Here is a 26,928-nt window from a genome sequence, read left to right on the forward strand (position 1 = left end):
CCTAAAAAAATAAGAATTAAAATATTACTTGATTATTTTAATCAAAACACTTTCTTAGAAACAGCATACTCTATAATTTCTAAGGCAGAAGCATGCAAATAAAAAAATCATATAATATTAAAGATGGAAGGGAACTTAGAAATAACTTAGTGCAACTTATTTGTTTTATAGAACACCTAAGTCCAGGAAGTTTGTGCCTGGTTCACAGGCACAGAGCCAGACCTATAACCTCAAACACCCTAAGCCAGCCCAGTGGTCATTCTACTATACTAAGTTGCCTCTCATAACTCATACTGAATTTTAAACATAGTATCATATTAATAAAGATTTTTAAGGATAGGAAAGAAACTCAACATTGATATGATCATACTAAATTGGGGAACAACCAGTGTTTCTCAAAGGCATTCTGTGTGTGAATGCATCTTCATTGGGTTGACTTTTCCTGCACACTGCAGGATTTTAGCATTTTTAGCATTCTGGTCCATGACCACTGAAATGGTAGGAGCACTTCTAAGTCATTGTGACAACCCAAAATGCCATTACATTTCCAAATAACCTATAGAGGGGCAGAGAGAACTCTGCAAAGAACTGGATCTGTAGGCCTACCTTGGTGAGAACCCTAGTACCATTATCTTAGTCAATTCAGGTGCTGTAACAGAATATAACAGAATACCACAGACTGGGTGGCTTAAACAATATTTACTTCTCACAGTTCTGGAGACTGGGAAAGAAGTCCAAGATGAAAGGGCTGGCAGATTTGAGCTCCAGAAGGCCTTCTTCTCACTGCATCCTCCCATGATGGAAAGAAAGTCAGAGAGCTCTCTGGGGCCTCTTTCATAAGGGTACTAATCCCATTCATGAGAACTCACCTTCATGACTTAATTACTTCCCAAGGTCCCCACCTCCTAATACCATCACATTGGGGGTTAGGATTTCCACATATTAATTTTGGGGGGACACAAACATTCAGTTCATAAAAATCACTTTTAGTGACAGTTATCTCAATTATATATTTTTTTAAAATATAAGAAAACTCAGTTTTTTTCAGGGATAAGCTTGCAAAAGTCAAACTGACAGCAACGGACACACACATCCCCTTCTAATTTGGGATACTTTATTTTATTAAGGTATTTGCATTCTTACATAGTCTTAGGATGCCAGCAACATGTTCAAACGTACAATACATCTGTACCTACATAAGGTAGTGGTCATGAAAAAAGAATTTAATTTGAACATATTAACTAAAGCAACCACTTAGAGTGCCCAAAAGCCACTGATCTTCAATTTAAAAAAAAAAAAAAAGGTATATGTATATGCACACATTTGCATCTGTGTGTAATTATTTTAAAATACTTACAAGATCCAGTGCTGAACCACCGCCCAGGTATTCCATTATTATCCATAATTTAGACCCCTGTAAAGCCATGAAACAATTTAATAATTACAAACCTGAGCCAAAATAACATACTAGCAAAAATGTTAAATCTCACATACTAAAGCACAGATTCTATTTGTATGTTCTCATTTATTTGTGGGAGTTAAAAATTAAAACAATTGAACCCTTGAAGATAGAGAATAGAAGGATGGTTACCAGAGGCTGGGAAGGATAGTAGGGAGGGGGAGTTGGGGATGGTTAATGGGTACAAAAAGTAGTTAGAGAAAATGAATAAGATCTAGTATTTGATAGCACAACAGGGTAACCATAGTCAATAATAATTTAATTGTACTTTTTAAAATAACTAGAAAAGTATTACTGGACTGTTTGTAACATAAAGAGTAAATGTACCCTGATGTGATCATTATACATTATATGCCTTTATCAAAATAGCTCATGTACCCCCATAAATATTTACACCTTCTTTGTAGCCACAAAAATTAAAAATTAAAAAAAAACAAAGAACAGATTCCAAAATATAAGTTTAAAAGTGGTTGCTTGGGAACCCAGAATATATTTTTTCCATAGAACATTCCAAATTAAAGTTCTGAGCTTAGACTACCCCCATACCTTTTTGCCTATGATATAGCTAAACAAATGAAAGTACTATTTGTTATTGTTGAACTATTAGTAATTTTTATTTTAAAAAACAAAACTTTAAATAATTATCTTGAATGATATTGGAAAGAAAATACAGTTGCATTAAAGAATGAGGAGGTAAATGAGGGCTTGTACAAATTTTGGGTTTGAGTTTGAGGACAATGGACATTTTGCCTTATTTCAGTTGTTGGCTTTCATTTGTTTTGATGTACTTCAAACTTTTATCAGCTATGGTTAATGGGCATTTTTGGTACACACATGGAACCTAGAAAGAATATTGTTCATTTTACCTCTGATGTAAATGGATAAGAAAAAGGGAGAATGTAGCTTCAAAAAAATATGATTACTCCAGGTGGAATTAACTTCGCTGTGAGCTGAACAAGAGGAAATGGGCCTCCTGGGAGGAATATATGTATACAAATTCTAAAATGGGTATATACACACATACCATTCAGTACCATCAGTTAAACACTGGAATAAACCATTAAACCCTTTTCGTTTTAGCTATAGCTTGAAATACAAGGGACACCTCTCTCTCCATACCATTTCATGAGTGGTATTCTCTGAATTTTTGTGGGACCACAGAGCTGACTGGAAGTAGAATGGTTGATTTTACTATACTGGCGGCAGCCAAGTAGTGACTAGACTGTGTTCCAAAAGTTGATTTTTAAGTAAGATGTTGGGAAATTTAAAAGCAAGCATTTCCCATAAAAATAATGCCTAGATTCCTGGGGTAGTCCTCCCAAAAAACAATTTCACACAAATGTATTCATTCGTAGTATAGCATGAAAAGTACCAGGGAAACTCACTACTATTTATATCTTAACAATATTTCAAGTGGAAAAATATATTCAGCATTGTGCTTCAACTTGGGATGCCAGAAACACATTTCTCACCTTTACAACCCCAGCTGCGGGGTGAAGATTCTCAAGCTACTGCCAGTAGCCCTCAAACTCAAAAATCCCTGGGAGGTATTCAGGAGTTCAATTTAAAATTTCCAGGCATCTCCATGAGGATGTGACTTTATCAAGGCAGAGAATGGACTCCAGTGACATGATGATGAGTGCTTAGGGGATGGGAGAGAGTTGAAGAATCAGAGTGGAACTGACATTGTAGTGTGGGGAATGGGATGTGGCCTAGGGTTGGGGATCGTGAAGGGAGGGCCCAGTTAATTAAGACAAAATGATTCTCCTTTCCGTATGCTGACACTATGTAGAATTTGTAAGAGAAAGGGGGGGACAGTGTGCCCCTACCACTTCCTCCAGTAATCTTGATATCCACTCTGTCCTGCCATAGATGACCAGCATGCACTGCGAGCAGAAAGCTGAGAGTCTTGGTTAGCAGTGAAGTCTACATTAGGAAATAGAGGAAATAAATTCCCACAGTACTGGTGAGGGAAGAGGAGTTCCAGGAAAGGTTCATGTAACTTGTATTTGTGTGTAGAACTTAGGCACTCACAACCTGAGAATTGTGAATCTGACGTATCTTTACACTTTTTGCAAGAGAAGAAAAAAGTTGTTCTTAAAATGGTGGATAGGTTAAAAATTGTCTCTTTTGCCACAAGTTTGTTTCTAACAAGTACTATACTCTATCATATGAATTCAGAGAGCTTCCCATTCACCTGACATTTAAAAGAAAAAGATCTTATAAAACATGCCTGTCTATGTTGCAGTTCTGCATGAATGAAAGCACCTGTTTTCCAAGTTAAAAACAATGTGTGCCTTTTCGTTTGTACTAATTCAAAACAGAAGCTTGCCAACTGTCACTAAAACATGTTCATAGAAAGCTTGAAATGTGACTTTACAAAGTAGTATATACCATTAAGCATTAAAAGTACAACTACTCAATTTCTAGATCTGAAAATAAGGAATCCTTATTTGTTCTGGAAATCAGTGGTGGTGAGGGCTGCACAACACGCCTGTAATCCTGGTATTTTGGGAGGCCGAGGTGGGAGGATTGCTTGAGTCCAGGAGTCTGAGAGCAGCCTAGGCAACATAGTGAGACCTCATCTCTACAAAAAGTACAAAAAATTAGCTAAGTGTGGTGGCATCTGCCTGTGGTCCCAGCTACTCGGGAGGCTGAGGTGGAAGGATCAATTGAACCTGGGAGATGGAGGCTGCAGTGTGCTGAGATTGCACCACTGTACTCCAGCTTGGGAGACAGAGAAAATGGCAAATTTAGTGTTGATTTTGCCTGATTAAAAAAAAAACATACAGCACGTAAGATTTTATAAATCTGGAAGTGATAGTAGAGATCATCTTGCCAAGAATATGGCTAGAAAATTTACCACTTCTGAGTCATTTTCTTCCAGTTTGGAATGCTGTGTCCCTACCCCACTCTCACCTTCCAACCCCTACCAAAATCATACTCAAGACTTAGTTCAAATGCTACCTCCCTAGTTTGAGGGTTATTGCACTTGATGTACTCACAGATAAACAGGCTATTAATATGAGGCAAGTTATAAACACATATCTGGGGCTGAGCAGAGAGGATGAAACCAGAGACATCAATTTAGAAGTTGTCAGACCAAAGTAGATGAGATTAACCACAATATGCAAAAAAAGAGGAATACACATAGTAGGCATTAATAAATAAACATCTGTTGAATTGAATCTAACATGGGGCTTCTTAGAGGTATATTATATTAAGTTTAAAGTTATTCCTATTTTGAGAAAAGAACATTTTAAGAAGGAACAAACTTTCCAGCCTCCATTTTCTTCAAGTTTTATAAGAGAACTCCAGAAGAAATGTTAACAATAAAAGAATATTCCAGAGGCATTGAGTATACATACACTGGCTGTAAGCGCATACAGTTTCAGTGAAAAATAAGGAGAAGGCCACAAAGCCATACAGATGATTCTGAAATATTTCACTTTATTCAATTCTTTTTTTCATAAATATTGGTGATGGTGGGTGGGAAGCAATATTTCCTTAACATACACAGAAATCTAAAGGCAATTTTCAGCAGCAAATAAAGGCATGATTCAAATTCTATTCAATGCCTGAGTGTCATTTTAAGATTTACATTGAACTAGAAAAATATTTAAAGATTATAAAAGATTATTCCAATATTATGAGATCAGAAGGGAAGGGTTTGCTTATTTTAGCACTCTTCATAAAGACTAACTTTGTCAAGAAAATCTGCCCAGTGAACTAAAATTAAAGGAAAACACTGTGGTCATACTGATGTGTTTGTCTGGTTTTTAACTCTTGTTTTTAAAAATGAAGTTATACAGTGAGTTCAGTCAAAATGAATACCTAGTACATTTTTTGCATGTCTCAAGGAAATCACTACAACTGCATACAGTTTCAAAGAGCATATAATTTTCTCTCAAATGTAATAACCTTTTCCTCCAGCTTACAGTGAGGTCTTAGTTATGGATGACATCCTGTGTAAGAACAACCCATTTCCCAGTTTGCTTAATTAACTTGACTCAAAATTCTCCATGTTACCTGAAATGGAACAACGGGCCACAATAAGTATGTAAGTTGACTGATAACGCAGTTCTTCGATGGTACTAAGAGGATGTGGCCTTGACTTATGTTGACTACATGGAACAGAACCCTGTTGTATTTGATGTGATTTTAGTTTAGAAAAAAATACAAACCCAAACATATATGTTGTAATATATATGATAAGTAAATGAGTTGGTAAACTTAAGAAAGTGATTTAAATAAATAGTATGAAAATGTTGTAAGATTATAGAATATTTCTTTCTCTGTGTGTACATACATATGTCTTGTAGAGAGACATATGTATATATACACACATTTATTTACTTTAAATAGATTCGGAACACAAATAACATAAGCCAGCTGCACATTTCTACAATTTTATCATGAAGCAACATGTTCTTCAAAGTAGTGTTTTACATCATAGAGTTTAATTAATGATGGGTGAAGGAGATAAAAATAATTCAATTTAATCCCTTAAGAAGCTATCTTGGACAATGGTTTTGTAGCACTGGCTGGTCTGAGTCCACTTTACAATCAAAATTTGGGACAAACAAAAAACTAGTTTTTAATTATTTAAAGATTAAGTAAATACTGGGTGACTAGTACGTGTATACTACTATGCTACTTAAAAAACACCCTATATGAAATCTTAGGAAAAGAAGATATAGCTGTAACTCATTTTCTATGGGAATATTGAATATGAATAAATAAGCAATCAATAAAATGGTCAAACCATATCAGTACCAATTTTCCAATATATTACGGAATAGCCATTTTAAATAGGGCTTATTTAATATTTTAGGTCAGCAACCAAAAATAGTGTATTTGTCACAGGTGCCTAAAAGTAGCAAGGATTCAGATTTGCCCTAGAGAAGGTCTGGAATTACCGGGATTCAATCCAGAAAGAGTAAACCAGAATGAGCAAATGATACACACACACACACACACACACACACACACACACACACACACACGACAACAAATTCCTGGGGCTATGTACCACCAAGGAATTGTATGGGAATTAGGAGGAGAACCTAAAACTACTGAGACTGCGTAATCACTCATGAGCTCTCTAAAAACGAATATGATGGGCTGAATTAGCTTTTTAGGAACAAATATTACAGCAAAATTATCACACAAAGGAGCAGATAATTATGTATGTAGTAAAATACAGTAAGAGCTAACACTTAGAAGTAAATGCTGAAATTGGATAGAAATTACTAGCATTATCACCTCCTTTTGGAGGCCTTTTATGCATGCCACTCCTGAAAAGGACAGAAGTGACTATTTATTTGTGCATCATCTATACCTTGTGCATACTTTAATCATAGAATCTGTATCATTTCAGTGCAATACTGGACTGTGAGTGCCTTGACAGCAGTAGTGAGTTTGTTCATTTTTATATCCTCAGCACCTAATACAGTGTATAATACATAGTGGTTGTTTGGCTGCTTAATGATTCATTCTACTATGCATTCATTCCACATACATCTAATATTAGAATAAGTCAGGTTTTGTAAACAGGCAGTGAAATTTGTGATGAATTTCTATATCAGTATTAACGAATATAGATACAGATAGATCAAGAAAGCGATGACAAAGTCACCAAGACGGCAGAGGAGATACCAGTTTTAATCACCCCCTCCCTCCACATATACATTTTTCAAAAACCCAAATATAGACAGCTATCCACAAACCCAAGTAACTCTGGAAGGATTCAAGGACCCATTTAACAATCTGCAGCAACACAGTGGAGAAAAAAGAAAGAATATCTCCACAGAAAGGATCACTGATGAGATCAGCATACCTGAGAGGCCAGGAAATGACTAGGAACAAAGATGAAAGGTGGAGGCTACTGGTATCACTACACAGTAGAAGCCATCACGGTCCCCAGTGGCCTCCTCTGCAGAGGACACTGGCCTCCCTTGCTGCTGAGGTAGCCAACAGCCATTTCTGCCAGGGAACCCCAGAGAGGGATACATGACTACAAAACTCTTTCATCTCACGAAGAAGACATTGTTGAGCCACATGGAGAAAGAAGCCACCACTCTCAAAACTGGTGCAGGCTCCTGACCTCTAAGTCATGGCTGCTCCACTAGTGCCTGCACTACAGACCCAGTTTCTGTGTCTTCTCTGAGCTCAACCATACCTCAGACATTGGAGCTACTGCCACAGTGAGCTAGCTCACACCCCAGGGCCCCGGAACCAAGGTTTCTCTCAGTGTGCCTATGCTCCGGACATCCACACAGTCACCACTGAAAGCTAGCCTGAGTTCTGGACTCCAGACCAGTTGAGTGGTTGTACTGCACCCACCCGCAGCTCAGACACTTGAGCCAATCACTGCCATAGTGAGCTAGCTCACATCCCAGGCTCTGGAGACAAGGTCCCTCTGAGCGTGCCTATGCTCCAGACACCAATTCAGATGTTACAAATAGCTAGGCCCCACCCCACCCTTAGAGCCACTGTAGCCTTATGCAGCAGTAGTGGGTATTTGTACCTAGGACATTGATATTACTATTGGCTTGGGCCCCAGAGCATGTCCCTCCAGACATGCTTATGCTTGAAGCCTTAGTTCTGTGGCCACTCCATGGGCATCACTCACTAGACACTAGTGCCACCTCAAGTGGGCCCACAAACCAGACCCAATGCCAAAAGGGATCTACTCAGCAATGATTTCTCTGGTGGAAGAAAAAGAGACTGGGGGGACCCTAGCAGTTCTCGCCACCAAAGACCTCAAACAGCCCCTCACCACTGTTGTAGACACCCAAGGTATTGACCACTGGGGATCCCTGCAATCTTTGTTAACACTAATCTCAAATGACAAAGCTGCACAGGGACTATGCTCCTATGCCCTCATTGGAGCCAGAACCACTGCAACCCACCCAGCCATTGCTCTCACACTGTCCTACAGAGGAAGAAGGTCTTTTCACATTGAAACCTGTAATGTCTGGAAGAGGCGATTGCTCTACCAACTGCAGAGAGATCAACAAAAGGCAATAATAAACATGAAAAACCAAGGAGACATCTCATCACCAAAAGAACACAATAGTTTCCCAGTAGCTGACTCCAAATAAATGGAGATTTATACACTGCCTGACAAATAATTTAAAATAATTGTATCAAGGAAGCTCAGCAACCTTCAAGAAAATACAAAGAAACAAGTGAAATCAGGAAAACAATAAAAGAACAAAATGATAAATTTAACAAGGAGATTAAATCATTTTAAAAACTCAGAAATTTTAGAGCTGAAAAATACAATGAATGAAATGACACAATACAATAAAGTGTCAATAACAGAACTAATCAAACAGAAGAAAGAATCTGTGAACTTGAAGACAGGTTATTTGGTAAAGGTATAGATGGATATTCGAAGTTTTATTTGGTCAGCAGAGCATAAAATGATAGCATTAAGTTTTACGCAGGCCAACAGCTTAATTAGTTATAGATACACTCTTTTTGGCCTATAGATCAACCAGTAACAACAAACATTTCTCTCCTTTTAAACCCTATATGGCAAAGATCTAGTACAGTCTTCATTTGAAAAACTGCAATACAAGGATAAACAATTTTAATTTTAAAATGATTCAAACTGCAAACTAAGCTAGAATTCGTGGAGGCTTTTTGTTTTTTTTTTTCAACTATTTATTGTTCACATTTCAACAGACACAAATCCTGACTTCCAACTCTGGAACCCAAGAACCATTGGGTTTTACCAACCAGTTTTCTGCTATGTAGTAACATCTCCATCTGCTGGAACTTTAGGTATCTGCTAATCCCATGATCCTGGAACCAGTAAAAATCCAACTTTTATTTGGAGGCAGAGGCAGATGTTATTCCACTTAATTCCATTTTAACAAATATTTATCACGTGCTTAAGATGTGCCATACCCTGTGCTAAGGGATGTAAGTACCAGGACTGATTAAGCTTAACTACCTGCTATGAAGGAGCTCACAACCTGGTGGGGGAGAGAAATATGTAAATAACTACCACAACTCAATGAAATAAGTGACACACTTACATGTTTCATCAATTCTGAGGTTGAGACAGTCAAGACCATTGAGAATAGTGTCTGGAAACGCAGGGGGATAGCTCTTTCCTGACAAAGGATATGTCTCCAGGACCAGCTGCATTTCTCCGTCAAACCAAAAGTTCAGGTGTGGAAAAGGGGTGCAGCTGAGTACTGGGATGCATTCAGGATATAGCTGCTAAATCTAACAACGGTTTACTTGGCACTATAAATGGAGCTGGATTCTGCCTGGAGGCCATAGACTGCCAAATCCTAATTTAAGACATTGCCTTTCAAAAAAATAGAATTAAAAAACTTCTAATGAAAATACCTTATGACTTAAATAATACAGCACACACATTACCTTTAAATATGATCCATAGTATTTTGTCACATACGAGCTGTCACATTGACTCAAGACAGTTATTTCTTGCTGAATGTCTTCTATTTCATCTTCGGCTTCCTCAAGGTCTATGATTTTAATAGCAACGACTTGCTGGGTACGGTTATCAATTCCTTTGAAAACTTCCCCAAATGAGCCTTTCCCAATGCGCTCTAATTTTGTGAACAGTTCTTCTGGATCAGCTATGTTATTCTAAAGGGAGTGGGGAGAGAGAAAAAGAAAGAACACAAATGTTTTGAATCAGATTTTTTTAATGAAGGAAACTAAATCACATAAGACAATAACCAATTTTTGTAAAAGCATACCAACTTCTTTGACTCCCCATATGTGCTTTGTTAGAACAATTGTAATCCCAAACAGGCAGCTAGTCCATATTCTAGTGAAACACACACACTAACTGAGCTTAGCTGATCCTGCTACCACAAACATTCTCACACAGCAAATACATTCGGTGCATGCCAAAACATCAGGCACTTTTTGGAATAAAGCTGCTGATTATACACAGTTTACACATTAATGCAAATGTAGCAATAGTGGGAGAATATCTAACCTAAGCTAAGGTGAACTGTTTTAAGTTTCTAACATTCTGCCAATATTACCTTTTAACTCTCCTCTCTCTCCAACTCGGATATCCCAAACATCTTAGCTATACTTCCAAACCGCCATCTAAATAATATAGACCACAAAAGACTCCAGGCTTTATAGGTCTTTGTTTTTCTTTAGCTGGAATCTTATCTATATGAAATGTTATCAATAGCTGAACTAAGATTCTATACCTTTGTACTAATTGCTAGTAATTATGAGAAAATGGTAATACATTGAACTTTCACAACTCATCTCACAGTGAAGATCCAGAATAATTTAACACTTCACTACAATAAAATCTGGAATAAGCGTAGGCTTTTAAGGTTAACAAATGTATAGGCATGACTTAGATTTATAAATTCACTGTTATTTCCTGATTCAGAAATATTCTGTATCTTATAATATACAATTTTGAATTAAAATTTTACCCCAAGACAAACTTTATATACTTATACTTACTTAAACTCATATTGCTGAAAATATACTGCTGATCAAGTAGAAACTCAAGATGGCCAACCCTGCCAAAAGCACATTAAGTGCTTTATTAATCAAAAACTTTGAGTTTCTTCAAAATATAGGAGGATTCTATCAAGTTCTGGTGAGCTATCTGTGTCTAATTTGTCAACTGTACATAGAATATCTGTTCATTTACTACAATTTTACCTAGTTTCATTTCATCTTCAATTTCAGAAGACTATTATGGAGTCAGCGTGTCCCTTTTATCTTCCTTATTAGACAAAGAGGCCATTGAAAATATTGTTTTGCTCTTATCAACTTCTTTGCACCATGATCACCAAATGGACACACTACTACTCTAGTAAACCACTACCTTTTAAGGTAACTCCAAAACTCATGACTGCTTTTAAAGAATTTCACCAAGTTCTCTTTTTACACAGCCTAAAATACAGTTTGTACATGACCTATTTACCTTATAAGCTTCCCCATTCTTTCTGATGGGATGTTTTTCCATTTCTAAAAGTTGTACTTTCCATATAGAAGTCTCTGAAACTGCAAGCTACTTGTGTATCCCCACCCACCTCCAGTACCCACATGGAACAAACACATCTTGAGCTTTCCATATGGTCTTTTAAAAATAGTTTAGGCTTCCAGTAGGTTGCAAATGCATTTTTAATGCTCACATTTTGTTATACTACCCTCTCAAAAACTTGAGTGCCATCATTATTGATTTCCTTGGTGTCCTCTTTCACCAAGACCTTGTATTTCATTGTGACTAACCCACAGTTACCTCTTCCTACTTTTGGTGATGGTTCTTGGTTTTGTAATACCTTGTGGGAAAAATACTTACTACATAGCTTGGTGATGGGTTCACTCCTTACAAATTCCTTTGGAAAAAAAGTATTTCCGTTTTCCTGACACAGTTATAAAACAATTCTAAAATTTGGAAATGTATCATTTATTTGAAGACACATAGGACATATCTTCTGATAAGACACTCTGGGAAGTGTATGTATTCATTAACTTTATAACAAGAATCTTCTGTTGTTAAGGAACAAAAATGAAATCTTCATCTTCCTAATTAGTGTTTTAAAAGGATTTGATTGAAACAGGCAACCTCAGGGAGGATACGGCTGTTCCTTGCTTCCCACAATAAACGGGTTCTTGCAAATATGTAAATCAAAAATTTTAAAAACAGGTCACATTTTGCATTTTAAAGAAGCACTGAAGTAAACCCTAATCCATGGATATAGTTTAAGATTTTAAATTGAGGAATAGCAAGTGAGACACAGAAAAAGAGAAAGATCCAGCATTTACACAATGTTTGCACTTCCTACTCTTTTATTTTGGGTCTAACACTGCTCCTACAAAACACCAACTTTCAGAGTGGAAGGAATCATGAAAACAAGATTTCACTAATATAACCTCACTTCCCTAACTAGCTAAGGGATAGAGACCCCTGCCACATTTACTAGTTGTGAATCCCTGATAGATAATACAAAAGTTATAATTCCCCCTTCATCATTTTAAACCAAAGTATCCTAAGTCTTTGTTAAGACAGGTTTCCTTCCTGTTTTTAGCACAAGGGCAAAGATCAAGTAAATAAATAGCAAACATCCCAAGGAATGCATAAAAGCCACTTAAATAAAGAATCTAGCTTGCCTAATCATTCCCATCATTCTTTGGAACCTCTAAGAAAAGTCAGCTCCCTCTCCATCCAAATCAAATATTATTTTAAGAATACTGAAATTCCAACCCAAATGCCCATCAATGAAAGACTGGATAAAGAAAATGTGGCACATATACACCATGGAATACTATGCAGCTATAAAAAAGGATGAGTTCATGTCCTTTTCAGGGACATGGATAAAACTGGAAAACATCATTCTCAGCAAAGTAACACAAGAAGAGAAAACCAAATACTACATGTTCTCACTCATAAGTGGGAGTTGAACAATGAGAACACATGGAAACAGGGAGGGGAACATCACACACCAGGGCCTGTCAGGGGGTGGATGCTTGGGGAGGGATAGCATTAGCAGAAATACCTAATATAAATAACCAGTTGATGGGTGCAGCAAACCAACAGGCACATGTATACCTATGTAACAAACCTGCACGTTCTGCACATGTACCCCAGAACTTAAAGTATAATAATAATAAAATACTGAAATTTCTAAATATTCCTTACCTCTACTGCAAAAATCACAATGTATTACTCTATTTGCGTTTGTACTGCCTTCTCAAAGCTGCCCCCAAAAAAGAGCTCTATGTTCTGCAGCGTCAAATAGGAGGAACTGCTAAATTAACCTCATATTGACTTTTTAATGGCAGATGACTTCCACATGCCATACCAAAACAGGGCTACGAAAATGAAAACCTCACAGATCCACCTCCTCAGGACAATCAGATTATTCCTTGGCCCTGTTTTACCTGTTATTTAACTTGAATTTGCACTCTACAGCTATAAGTACACTGTTAGAAATGTAAGTCTTATTCAGAAGGTATCATTACCACTAAAACAACAATAACAACAACAATTATTTAGTATGGAAATACTCTGAAGAAGTCCAAAAGGACACAATGTTAGGTGAACATCTTGCTTGTCTTCTGTGTAAAGTCAGGAGCAGATAGAAGGCTTCTTGGATACTTAAACCACAGAAACAGAGAGCTGAAAGAACTCTTACAAGTTCTCTAAGTGCTCTCCGATCCTGGCTATACATTAGAACTGCTTATATCACTTTTAAAATGTGGATACTTAGGCCTTACCCCAAAACTACTGATTCAGCCTATCTGAGATTGGGGCCTTGCAAGCAATACTTCTGAAAAAGCATCCCAAATGATTCCTGTGTAGTCATTTGAATATTAGTCTTGACATCAGCACTTGAGAACCACTAAGCAGATGGATGTGAAATTTGTATCCCTGATTACAGGGAACCAATTATCCTTATTTTTCCCAGGCAAGCATATGGGTCTCATCTAATTATGTACACTAAAAGTGGACAACTTGGAGATTAAAGTAAAACCAAGGGGACTTTGGCATTTACTATACATACCTATATTTTTAAAAATGAAGTCTGCAACACTTCTTCTAAGGACATGTCTCTAAAATTAGCACTGGTGACCCTTGAACAACATGGGTTGGAACTGTACAGGTTCACTTACACACGAATTTTTTTTCAACCAAACACAGATCAAAGATACAATATTTCCAGAATGTGAAACCCATGTATAGGGAAGGCTGACTTTTCATATATGTGGGTTCTGCAGGGTCGACTGCATGACTTGAGTATGCACCAATTTGTTATACACAGGAGAAGAAGGTATCCTGGAACCCCGAGGGATGACTCAAGATTAGAAACATAATGTTTGTCAAAACACAAGCAACATATCCCATACTCTTTGTGCACATATTATTAAACATTGTTTACACCCAATATAGTCTATGTATTATCGATAGGGCCTATAATAGGTTAAGGTGTGATTGATGACACAGTTTTGAGAATAACAGCCAACATTGATGAAGGATAAAAGTTTAGATCTAGTTAGTAGAAAATGGGTCAACTTGTGGAGGGGGGCATTAGGAATTGGTGGCCAGGAGAAACAAGAAAATTGAAGACAGATTCAGAATTAGTCTTGGAGTTCTCACAGAATGGGGACCTGGAGAGCAAAATGTGGGAAAGAATCAAGGTAAAAAAACTAGTTCCTTGAATTTGAGCAAGCTAACTAAGACCCCCCAGTAAGACTCTGGGACTGAGAGTGAAAACATAATAGATGTAAGGAAGAGGAGGCAGATTTCTCATAGGATTTGACCTGGAAGGGTTCAACTCAGGTGTCCTAAAAGAACCTTCCAGAACTAAGAACCAAGCTGAGTAAGGTTGAATTGTTTTGCACTTGCCTTCCTACCTTAATAAAGCCCATACTATGAATGCTCTAGCTATAAAATAACTTTTTGCATTTCACAAAGACTGGCCCGTGTGTAGGCCTATCAGTGACTCATTGATGAGGAGGAGTGTTACAGGAAATATTGAGCAAATAATGTGCTAATGATATCAAGGCTTAAAGGAAGATTTCTTACTTCCTTGAAATCCTCAAGAGGGAACACCAGGAGTGACTTGAAGTGAATACAAAGTGCCCTGACAATCACAGAGAGCAACTAAAAACTTCAGCCTAACAATGTACTAAACTAGAGATACACTTAGTTAGTTACCTGTTTAAATTGATCAAATCAGTTCTTCCAGGCTAGAGATTAAATGCTTTTCTGTATTACTTCCATGTACATATAGTTTCCTGTCATCTAAGAAGCAGAATGCATACAAATAAAAGTCATTCTCTAGTTGGTTTATGAGCCTCAAATTAAATTACTATTCTACTATGATCGCCTGTGTTAAGATTTTTCACTTGCCCTTATGAACATTGCCTAAAATGTTTGCTGAGTGTTTCCTAATCAACATATCATTTAAAAAAAAAAAAAAAAAAAAAAGGAGATTTAGGCCAGGTGAGTGGTTCATGCCTATAATCCCAGCACTTCCGGAGGCTGAGACAGGTGGATCGTTTGAGCCTAGTTGAGTCCGAGACAAACCTGGGCAACATGGTGAAACCCTATCTCTACTAAAAAAGAAATACAAAAAATTAGCCAGGCCTGGTGGCATGTGCCTGTAGTCCCAGCTACTCAAGAGGCTGAGGTGGGAGGACCACCTGAGCCTAGAAGCGTGAGGTTGCAGTGAACCATGATCGCACCACTGCACTCCAGCCTGGGCAACACAGTGAGAGCCTTTCTCAAAACAAAACAAAACAAAAACAAAAACACAAAGGAACAACAACAAAAACAAAAACAAAAACAAAAAAAAAAACAGAATTTTAAAGTCAACCAGCCATATAACTCTTACTAGTGCTGAGTTCGAGAAAACAGGACACTATCTTTTTTTAAGTGCCAGATATAATCCAAATACAATTGACTGCTCTCTCAATCACAGGCTTTTAGAAATGGAGGGAAATGTATACAGGTCATTCAATCCAACTCTTTATCATCACCATCGGCAACAAGCATTTATTGTATACCCGTTTTGTCCTAAGCCAGGATCACCAAATGGAAGCTATGTAATTTAAGGCCATTTATGTTAAAATGATGGTAAGTCTTAGAGAAGTTAAGAAGAAATACAGAGTCTTGAAGTTAAAAGAATTAGATAATCTTTGAGATGAACAGGAACTTAGCAAACTTGTTGTCCAAAATCTATTTTTACAGAGAGGAAACTATACCTTGGAGAGGTAACAAATTGTTCAAAGATATAAGTAGTTAACTAGTAGCAAATCTTAAATTTGAACGCAAATCTCCTGACTGTCATGTCTAAGGTTCCTTCACTACAGCTTGGATTTATTTGTAATTTAAACTATACCCGCTTTTTCTATAAAACCAAAATTATTTTCCATTATAAAGAGATCACACAATTGTCCAGTGTCTACTCCATACTATCCCAATGATTAAAGAATTTGAAAAATTTAAACTTAAAAATATTGGAAAATTTTTAAATAGGACTTTTCTATATTTCAACTGATACAATTTTTATTAATATTTTTAAATTGACAAAATTGTATGTATTTATCATATACAACAAGATGTTTTGAAATATACAGCATATACATTGTGAAAAGACTAAATCTAGCTAATTAACATGCATTACATGCTATATTTCTTATCTTTGTGGTGAGAACACTTAACATCCACTCCATTAGCATTTTTCAATAATACAATATGTTATTATTAATTATATCACCATGTTGTATAGTATATCTTCTGAACCTACTCCTCCTAACTAAAATTTTGTATCCTTTTACCAATCATTTGCAACAACATGGATGATCCTGCAAGACAGTATGCTAAGTGAAGTAAGCTAGGCACAGAAAGACAAACACTGCATTATCTCACTCACATGTGGAATCTAAAAAACTGACCTCATAGAACTAGAGTAGAATGGTAGCCAGACTGTGGTGGTTGGGGGTTGGTGGGAAAGATGTTGCTGGAAATGATATAATTTTTTATAATTGTTGAACCACTATGCAATTGATTGGCCCCCATATGTATGCACAACTACCAAATATTTCATATCACAATTTTAAAGAAAAATGATCCGTAAGTAATCTTGACTTTCTGGCGTTTCTCAGACTATTTTTTTTTCCACGTCAATAACCAGAGTGGAATGGGCTAGCCTCTAGAGTGTAGGAGATAAAGTAGTGATGCTATTCCATATCATGATTCCCATAGGAGCCAATGTCAAGAAGCCAACAGCTCCAATTCCAGCTTTATCAGTGATTTGTTGTAGACTTCAGTAACCCTTAATACTAAGGTTTCTAGTTCTGTTCATTAAAAAACTCCCACAAATTGATGAAATTGTCCAGGAATAAAAAACAACATTTAGCATCAACTGTTAATTTTGTGCTAGGTTTATGCAGGCCTAGAATTGTTCAAATGACCATGCATGCTCAGATTACTTTAATAATCAGAAGGATAAAATAAACTCCCGACAAAATTTTCTCAACCTTTGAAGAATGTGATGTTACCAGAGTAATTTTTTACTTTGCACAACTTCAGGTTCATATGACAAGTTATCAGATAAAATTTTATGGAATTCTTAAGAGATCTCTATGATTTATATTTCTGAAGTAAAATACTTAGCTCCACTATATTTTGCATATGACAGAATAAGAACTAAGATAAAAATTAAGTATGTCTGTATATGTTTCAAATTAAACATGAAGAATTTGGCTTGAAGTTAAATTTCTTTATGTGGACAGTCATTTAAATTTGTATTTCCATATTTATAAGGACTCAAAATATTTTAACTAAGTGTACAATTAAAATGGTATTAGCTTGCCTATTTTTACAGTATACTCACATTTTTACATCTTTCTCAAAGTTTATTATAACTTGCCTTTGCAACATAAAGTAGCAGTCAAATTCCCAGATTTTACATGCATGAAATGAGATAAATGAAATGTAGTAGGATATGTCATTACATCAACCCTGGGCTTCCTTGTGGTCATCAGACAGCGTTTTATCAACTCACAGTTGACTCCTTATCTTTACCTACCCACTTAAAAGGCAGTTTTGAGACGAATGAGGCAACAGCACTCCAACCCTGGTCTCAATGGTGAAGCATAAAGTCAAAGGTCTAACACAGTATTATTTCGTACTATTAAGGCAACTGTTTAAACTTTCAGCAATTTTGTGCATAGCAACAGGAAAAATGTGTTCATAAGGCAGAAATAAAATTAAATGTATAAGTACTTTTTCATCTTCTCTTTATTTTATTATTCTTATTTTTAAATGCATCTCATTAGCAAAAATACTTAGAATGGAGATATTTTAGTAAAGGATAACTTCATTAAAATTATTACAAAAGATTTTGACATAGCGTATGAATAACAGCAGTTTGAGGAGTTTCTCCTGATTAATAATTTTGAGTCTACTTCATCTTTAAGAACAAAAGAATAATTGATAATATTCCTTCATCTTAATTCCTCCTACTCACTAGAGGATAGGAGAAGAGCTTCCTCTGCCTCCTAACTTGCATTCCTCTTTTTACCCGAGCTCAGATCAGAGGAAAAGAACAAGGAAGCAAGCAGGATACATTCTGGGATACGAAGAATGCTATTCTTTACATGTTTGTAAGACAGTTCATTTTACAATGGGGTAAAGAAGAATGAGACATTTCTTTGATTCTATTGTCACTTAACCACATATCACATTTTTCCAAAGAAAAATGAAATACAGAAAGAAAGAGAATAAATTTAATAACTTTCCTTATCTTAAAAATCCTCAAGCAAGAACCAAAGTAATAATAGGCAGCACTTTCATTAGCTCCATTTCCCAAATATGGAGGTCTTCACATTCCTGTTATTTTAATTAAAAGAAGAAACGTCAGATTATTTTGTTCAACCAGGTAAATCATCTTTGGATACAAGCCGTTTTAAGTGAAAAGAAATAACTAATTTTTTTTTTTTTTTTTTTTTACTAACTCTCTGGGATCTGAAGTTCTCTTAAACTTTTAATTATATCCGTGGTAAAGGGAAGGAAACATCCTGCAAACAATCACTTCTTCTCTCAATAAACCAAAAGTCAAGGCTATCATCACAATAAATGCTGGATGCAAATTCCATTGCATCATTTAGCTAATTCCTCTCTGACCTTACAGCCATTCCAAAGGAAAAAGGAGGTCTGGTTTCTCATAAGTACTACAGAGGTAAAGAGAGCAGAGAGGTCAGGAAAAAATTGACTTAATTTCGCTTATCTTGAAAATTACAAGAAATCAGTGATTTAATGTCGATTTCACCATCTGTATGAGGAAGAGAGGTGGATTCAATCTTCAAATTCCTTACTGCTCTGAAGCTGTGTGAATCTGTGAAGTATTAGAAGCCAAGTCCCTTTGTTCCCCTCCTTGATCGCTAGCAATCACCAACCCTAGTTTTGAAACAAGTTAATGGATTCATTGGTATTGGCCATGTGGCCAAGCCTATAACAGCACACAATAGCTCAAATGAAAATTATATACCACTCCATTGTTCCAGTAAGAAATTCAAAATCACTAGTAGACCGTATTCAAGCCCCAACACTCTAATACTGTAATGAAGTTGGCCTAGACACCAAGAATAGATAAAGAGCAGCAGAATGAGTCATTGTCCAAACTGATTTCTCATCCTTCACACTGGCCATGTCCCATTATATACACGTGACTGTCCCGGAGGAAGTCAAGGGGTTCATACAGCTCATACAGGACCTAAATAAGGACCTAATAAGTTCAGCTCGTACAGGAACTAAAGTTCTATTTGTCTTTCTCTCCTTTAGGTGTGAAGTAAATTCACTCAGAACATAAAGTAGTACTCAGAAAGTAACATATATATACACATATATATATGTTTCTCTATATAGATCTATATACATGTTTTTCTGTATATATAGATATATATCTATAGATCTCTCTCTATATAGATATAGATATAGATCTCTCTATATAGATATATATAGATCTCTATGTGTGTGTGTATATATATATATGTATATATAAAAATATATAAAAAGAGAATTTGAACATCCAGTGAAACTAAGTGTCCAAAGGGAAAATTCTAGGGATATCTTAACATATTTCAAGCCCAATGCTTCAGTAGGTAATACCTTAGACATACAAACTTAAATACAGTGATCCATTAGGAAATGACTCTATTTTTAAATTTTGAGCTTTTGACTCATGCCATTTTCTCAGTCTACAATACCTTGCGTCTCCTTTTCCATCTCTGAAAATTGCAGCATCTTTAATTAAAAACAAAACAAGCCTTCTCATCCCCCTAGGGGAACCTGATTAACCAATCCATTGCTTCATCTTCTGCCCTCCCACAGGCCTTTACTTGTGCCTCCATTAGAGCACACATTTTACTATGTTTGCATTCTCTTTCATTGCCATGACTTTCTATTTTCAACAGTAGGTTTATTAAGGATAGGGTTCTGCCTTACTCAGTGGCAGCTATCCTCACAGTATCCAGTACGGCCCTTTATAGACCATGGCCGTTGGATGATTGCAGGGTATTTACCTGGGGGCCCTCCTAAAATGAAATCTTTGGTGTGTGATTGTCTTTTCATTTGCAACTTGACATCTGACTTTTGGTGAAAGGGAGATTATATTCAATAAACTGACGGATGTTAACATAGGTGTGAAATTTTAAGTCAATCCCTATTCCCATGTGATTAACATAATAAAAACTTTGCGAAATCACAACTTTGAGATTTTTTTCTTTCAACTGGAGAGAGTTCTTTGGGTTGCAAAACAGCAGTTCTCGAAAGAATATGGAGCTATACTCAAAGAAGAGTTGGTAGTAGCCACACACACAAGGATGCATATCAGTGGTATATATAAATCTGATTCTAGAAGCACATCTGCAATCACTATCAACCAGAACCACATGACTACTGTATGTCCTGGAGCATCCAGGATGATTTCATACTCTAATGCAAAGATTAGAGGCCTTGAAGAGCCACAGTTTGCATACCACTCTGCTGTAAATTTCTTTTAATTTCATTGTGCTAAATACATATAGAAATACACATAGAAATACACAATTCAACCAGGCGTCAGGTTTAACCATGAGCATTAATGTTAAAATTACAGGAATTATTACTGACTAAACAGGACATTACATAAATATGGCCTGGGATTGATAACAAGACCTAACTATAAAATATTCATTTGGAAAGGGGGAAAAGGCCATACAATGAAAGAAAGACAAAGACTCTGTTAATATATAAATGATAAAACAGGTATCCTAATTTATTCAGGCCATTATTTAATCAAACCCACACAGGGCACTTTGAAGTGACAGATGCTGAGAGCCTCATTTTATGCTCTCCATATTAGAGGGAAAATAAAAGGATGTCATTCTAGTACTTTCAGAAATAAATGCCTTTGGTTAGAATCTAAGGCAGCAGCCCCTTATAGCAAATATCGAACTATCATGGGTAATGTTATGGTGAATCTTTAGCACACTTATTAAAATGCATTGGATTAAAACAAAATTGATTTGCTCACTGCCTATCTTTCTTCTAGATGTGGAACTCCAATTAAAATCAATAGGTTTGAAGCTTGTAAGCACAGCACTAAATTATTAACACCATGAGTTCTTTTAGAAAATTAACACTGATTGAAAAAGTGGAATTTTACATAGACTTACCTTTTCATTCTTAATGAGAAAGTGGCTGCAGAATAATTTCCCTCCAACATTTTCCTCCTTAATCAAATCTATATTCTGAACGAATTTAATCAAATAGTATTTATTAAGAGTTACCCAATGGAATAATAGGACTAGGGAAAATTATCTCTTGGGTCCTGCTGGCTTTAACATTTTATGATCAAAAGAAAATGATATTGATGGCATGATGGCATCAATAGCAAATGATTTTAATCTTGGCAAAAAGAGAGGAAGTTATTGAACAAAAGAATGGTCTCTAGTTTTTCAATAACCACCTTTTCATTTTCTCAAAGTGAAAAATATCATCAAAGTCTGTGTTTATGTGTGTGTATATGTGTGCAGGGCTAAACAAATGTTTATTGTTAGTTTTTATTGCTCTAATTCTCTAAAGATTTGGAACAATGCATTAATAAATAAGAATACACTTAAAAACCGAGTAAAATGGTATGTGTGTGTGTATGTGTGAAATAGTTGTACCTGAAAGCCTAAGAAGAACTATTACAAATGAACAGAAAAGCTCCGTACTATGCACCATGATACAGTCAATATATATGAGAAAGTAGCTTGCATTAACAATACAGGGCTGAGATTTCAGCAGTCTCACTGACAATTTTATTATTGCTGTTCCCTTTCCTTTGCATGGGGAATACCACTCATTTTGGGGAAAAAGCACTAAATATTGTCATATTTTCACTTTCCCAAATAATTCCAGTTCAGAAGACTCCAAATAATTCCAGTTCAGAAGACTCTTCTACTTTTTGTTCTGAGATAATCTCCTCTTGAAGGTCCCCACATTTTCTTTAACTAAGATTTCTGAAACCTATCTCCATCCTACCCCATTGTCCCCATTGTCAATAGCGCTTGTAAATATCTTAATCCCAATCTCTAGAGGTACAAATTCACCCGTTTTTTTATACCCATTGATCTGTGCTGACATTGCTGAAATTACCAAAGCACAAATTAAATGTTTGACAAATCAAATGTTCAAATAGAGGAGAAAATGCTACTGAAATTGTGAGATATCTACTAATGAGTTGAATCTTTTAACAAATATCATTTCAAACATAAAGCTATTTCCATGTTCTCAACACAAATATGACTAAGTTAATTTTTGCTAATATAAATACAAAGTGTTATATTAGTTGATATTTATAGTCCTTGTCTATTTAGAAATCAATTTAACAAAACTGTAATTCTCCAATTGGGATAATCAACATCTAGTACTAAATCTGAATACATGTACAAAAGTTGATCTTTTTCCTTCAGAAAAAAAATGCTATATAGTTTGTTTCAGAACGATAAAAAGCAGTAAGACCAGAAGTGACCCTGATAAAATACTTGGCTTTTAAAAAAGTTTTATACTGAGTGATTTCTAGCTGGGGGTGGAGTGGGGAGAGCAATGACAAATAAGTAAACTCAGGATGGAGATAAATGACAAAGTTCCTTGATAAGCTCTTAAATTGCTATAGCCAAAATCAGCTTGATGAGCAATTCTAAGTAATTAAAATGATTTGAACACCGTCTACCCAAAAAGCTCAGTGACCTACAACTTGAGCTGGTTTGTACCCTATCATTTTACAATCCTAACCAGAGAGAAAGTACTATTCATCAAATAAATCCTCACTGCCTACACCAAACGGACTTATAAAACATTTTGGAAAATGCAACCTTAGAATTCCCTTTGTTCTTTCTTGCCTTGGCTAATTTCATTTCTCCCCTTTCTTTCCCTTATTTACACCCAGTCTGAAAGCCAGCTCAGCTATCTAGTACTGCCCTTCCTGATCACCTCAGCAAGCCTGGCTTGACTCATCTTTCCTGGAATTTCTGGTCAGGCTAGTAGGGAGCCGCTGAAAGCTTTCAGCAAATGAGTGAAAAAATAAAGGTTGTGTTTTAGGTAACTGCATCATGTCTACACGCAGCCTCGAGTCTACTTAATGACAAAAGAATGGTGTGACAAAATAAGAGATGACGTCTGATATTTTGCAGGAAAAAAAATGATAGAACTTCATGATTAACTGAATATGGAGATAAAGGAAATCAGCAGCAAATTACAAATAAGTGCTGATGGTCATTTTCTTTCCTTTGATAATTCTGTGACATACCAATATGTGTGTTATGGTGGATGGTACCTCCCCCACTAAATCAAGTAGTCAAGTGGCATTGGTAAAGCCTGATTACTTCATATGCTATGATCTAATAATTTTATGCATTTTTGATTAAGTATTATCCTCCTTACTTCAGACAAGGTGCCTGAGATGTTAATTGTAGGGTGAAGACACTTACTCAGGACAAGGAGGAAACAAATGTGATTATATCTGACACTTAACACTCCCCATTCACTTTCCTTCTCTAATAGATGTGGCCATCTAATTTTAAATACTGATAAAAGCAATTAAGCCTCTCCTTTGTCCTCCTTTATATTACTTTATAAAATTATCCCACTTTTATTTTCTTTCTCTAGAAACTGAGAAAAATATTTAAATGTATCTGCATGCAAACATATAAATGTAATTTATCATTCATTGTCATTACCAATACAACATTCTATGTAATTCCATGGTTAAAGTATATCTCTAAAAAGCAAACAGAAACATATCTGCCTATTTACTCTGATCTGAGGTCTTTCCTTGAATTAAGCATCACAATAATGGAAGCAATAGGCAAGTCAGTTACCTTAGTAAAGTGAAAATCTTCTCTATTGTCATGCTATATCCACAACCTCAGTGAAAGTACTATAAAATGCTTCCTTTCTTTAGATCAGCAATTCTCAGTCTTAATGCCCCAAGGCAGGGATCGGCAAACATTTCCTGTAAAGGGCCGGATACTAAATATTTCAAGCTTTGTGGGTCAGGTACACTTTACAGTCTCTGAGTCTCTGTCACATCTTTTTAAAATAACTCTTTTAAAATGTAAAAAAAAATATTTTTAGCTTGCAGGCCTCACATGACTAGGTTACAGACAGTATTTGGCCCTTAGATATAGTTTGACCACTGCTACCCTAAAGAATTCTTGTATGTAAAAAATTAACTGCTCTATGGTGCATCTAGAATTGGGCTTCCTTATATGTCCTTCTTGGGAGAATTGAGAAGACAGTAACTAAAATCATTTTCTGTTTTATGGTTCAGATGAGGAATTCTGGTTGAGAAAGACTGCATTCAATTAACAAAGCTCCAAAAGCACTACTGGAAGATGGTAGATGATCATTATTTTCCAGAAATACAGGGAATCAAAATATTTGTCAGGGAGAACCTAAAAATCCAAAATTTCAAATAACTTTCCTTTTGTCCAAAGCATAAGCCAAACATTATAGCCCTTCTACCTCTTAGCAGAAAATTAATTACACACAGTAAAAGTATAATTACACATTCATTGCTTCAGTCAAAAGTTATTTACATCAAATTCAAAATTTGCCTGGAATGAGTACCTGATCCCTTCAATATATAAAATGTTGTGTGTACCCTGTCTTTTACAAATAATAACCTAGTCCCAACTCCTGAGTAGAATCTCCAAAACTCAGTTTTAGAGCTTAAGGATTACCTATGCAATCCCTTTACTTTACATTTGCAGAGAGGCACACAGGCAATTTCACAGTATAGTGGAACAGCATACACTACATTCTTCATTCATTCTAGTAGTTAGGAGGAAATGATTTAGTGTCCTATCAGGAAAAAAAAAAATAAAGTATCAAGCTCTGGTGCCACTTGGCCGTATTAAATAAAAAGTATTCTTTCACAATTAACAGATAATCTTTTCAGGTGAAGAAATTTTTAAAAAATATCTAAAATGTGCTTTATCTTTCAACCAAGATCACACCTATACTGTAATTTCATGATGCACTACCATCAAAAATACACCCCAGAGTAATCAAATTAAAATACTTCTAGTTACACAGATTGACCCAGAATCCAGGCATGTGGGTGGACAAAGGGAGAGAACTGTCTCTATCCTGGAAAAGGATAGAGAAAACAGTGTTTTTTTGTTCGCTTGTTTGTTTTAAGCATAAAGACATTTATACCTTTTAAACTACTGTAAAGTTAAAAGTCAATAATGTAAACAATACAGTATGTAGTATCTGCAAATATTCCTAGAAAAAAGTAATTGGACTACTACGATTTAGAACTCTTAGCTAAAACATAAATCAAGTGGTGCTAAAAAGTCATTAGGCAAACTTATTTTAGAGTATATATGAGGTGCTACTCAGCCTTGAAATGCTCCACAGAACTGTTTTAATCATTCCCCAAGGGAGACGTTTAATGCCAGAACTTACTGGAAAAATAACAATGATATTAAGTACAGTCATTTTACAATGAGTCTCCTCTTTAGCCCCCCGCTCCCCACAAAATAGCAGTTCAAATTAGCCAAGTAAAATCAAGTGAGAGATATTCTGGCATCTTTCTTTATTAATGAAAAGTATTCATTTTGGCTACCAAGGGGAAAAAAAGGCCACCCAAAATGACTCCAAGTGTCTAGAAACAATTTAGTGGTCTAATACACATGCTACCAAAATTGCACATCTTAAATAGAAAAGCAACTGTAATCACCATTCCCATTACGTTAGATCTTTTCCCTGATCTTGCACAAGCTTTCTACCAACCAAAAAGGCTCTTTAGACATTTTCTTGCCATCACAAATTAATTATGTAAATATCACTTTTATCACAAAAGTCACACACAACAAGAAAAAACAAATTACTATTACCTCCCCAATTTCCTTTTCTGTTAGCTTTTTCTCCTCTCTGCAGAAAGTACAGAAATTTCCCATTCTAAAAAAATACAGAAAGAATTCTTAATCTTTAAAGCAAAGGATTACTTTTCCCCTTCTTTGGAAATACCGTTTTTCTGTTCTTCCAGAGTCCAACACCTTTTCCCTCACCTACACTTTCTGTTTGCTCACGAGGCAGCAGTAATCCTCTGTTATTATGAAATTCTACCTTCCCTAAGCAGGGTTTACACCACAGTCCCCAAAAACGATACCTCAACCTCAAAAGATAGAAGATCCATAGCAACAGCGGTAATCATTTTTTTTCACTTGCTATTACCAGAAATCACAGTCCAAAAAGACGACCACGGAGGTGTCACCTATGCTAAAACCTCGAAATTGATTCACTATTTAACTAGCTGAATCCCACGTTTTCATTTTATGTGCCCTTTGAGAAGCCTGTGACAGAGTAAAAAAGATCTTTCAGTGACAGTCACCATTTTTCATGAAGAGATAAACAGTTAAAAAAAAAAAAAAAAAAAAAAAAAAAAAAA

General features: G+C 35.9%; 1 protein-coding gene across 1 annotated transcript in view; it reads right to left on the minus strand.

Moving 5' to 3' along the window:
• The window catches only part of STK26 (serine/threonine kinase 26), a 52,155-nt gene that overhangs the window by 11,090 nt on the left and 14,137 nt on the right, over positions 1-26,928 (minus strand). Inside the window, exons 3-4 of the mRNA XM_023198799.1 lie at positions 9,863-10,093; positions 1,358-1,414 (exon numbers count right to left, since the gene is read on the minus strand). Of these exons, the coding sequence (XP_023054567.1) occupies positions 1,358-1,414; positions 9,863-10,093 (288 nt within the window). The remainder of the gene's footprint in view (positions 1-1,357; positions 1,415-9,862; positions 10,094-26,928) is intronic.

This window comes from Piliocolobus tephrosceles, chromosome 12, assembly GCF_002776525.5.
Source record: "Piliocolobus tephrosceles isolate RC106 chromosome 12, ASM277652v3, whole genome shotgun sequence".
Taxonomy (NCBI): Eukaryota; Metazoa; Chordata; class Mammalia; order Primates; family Cercopithecidae; genus Piliocolobus; species Piliocolobus tephrosceles.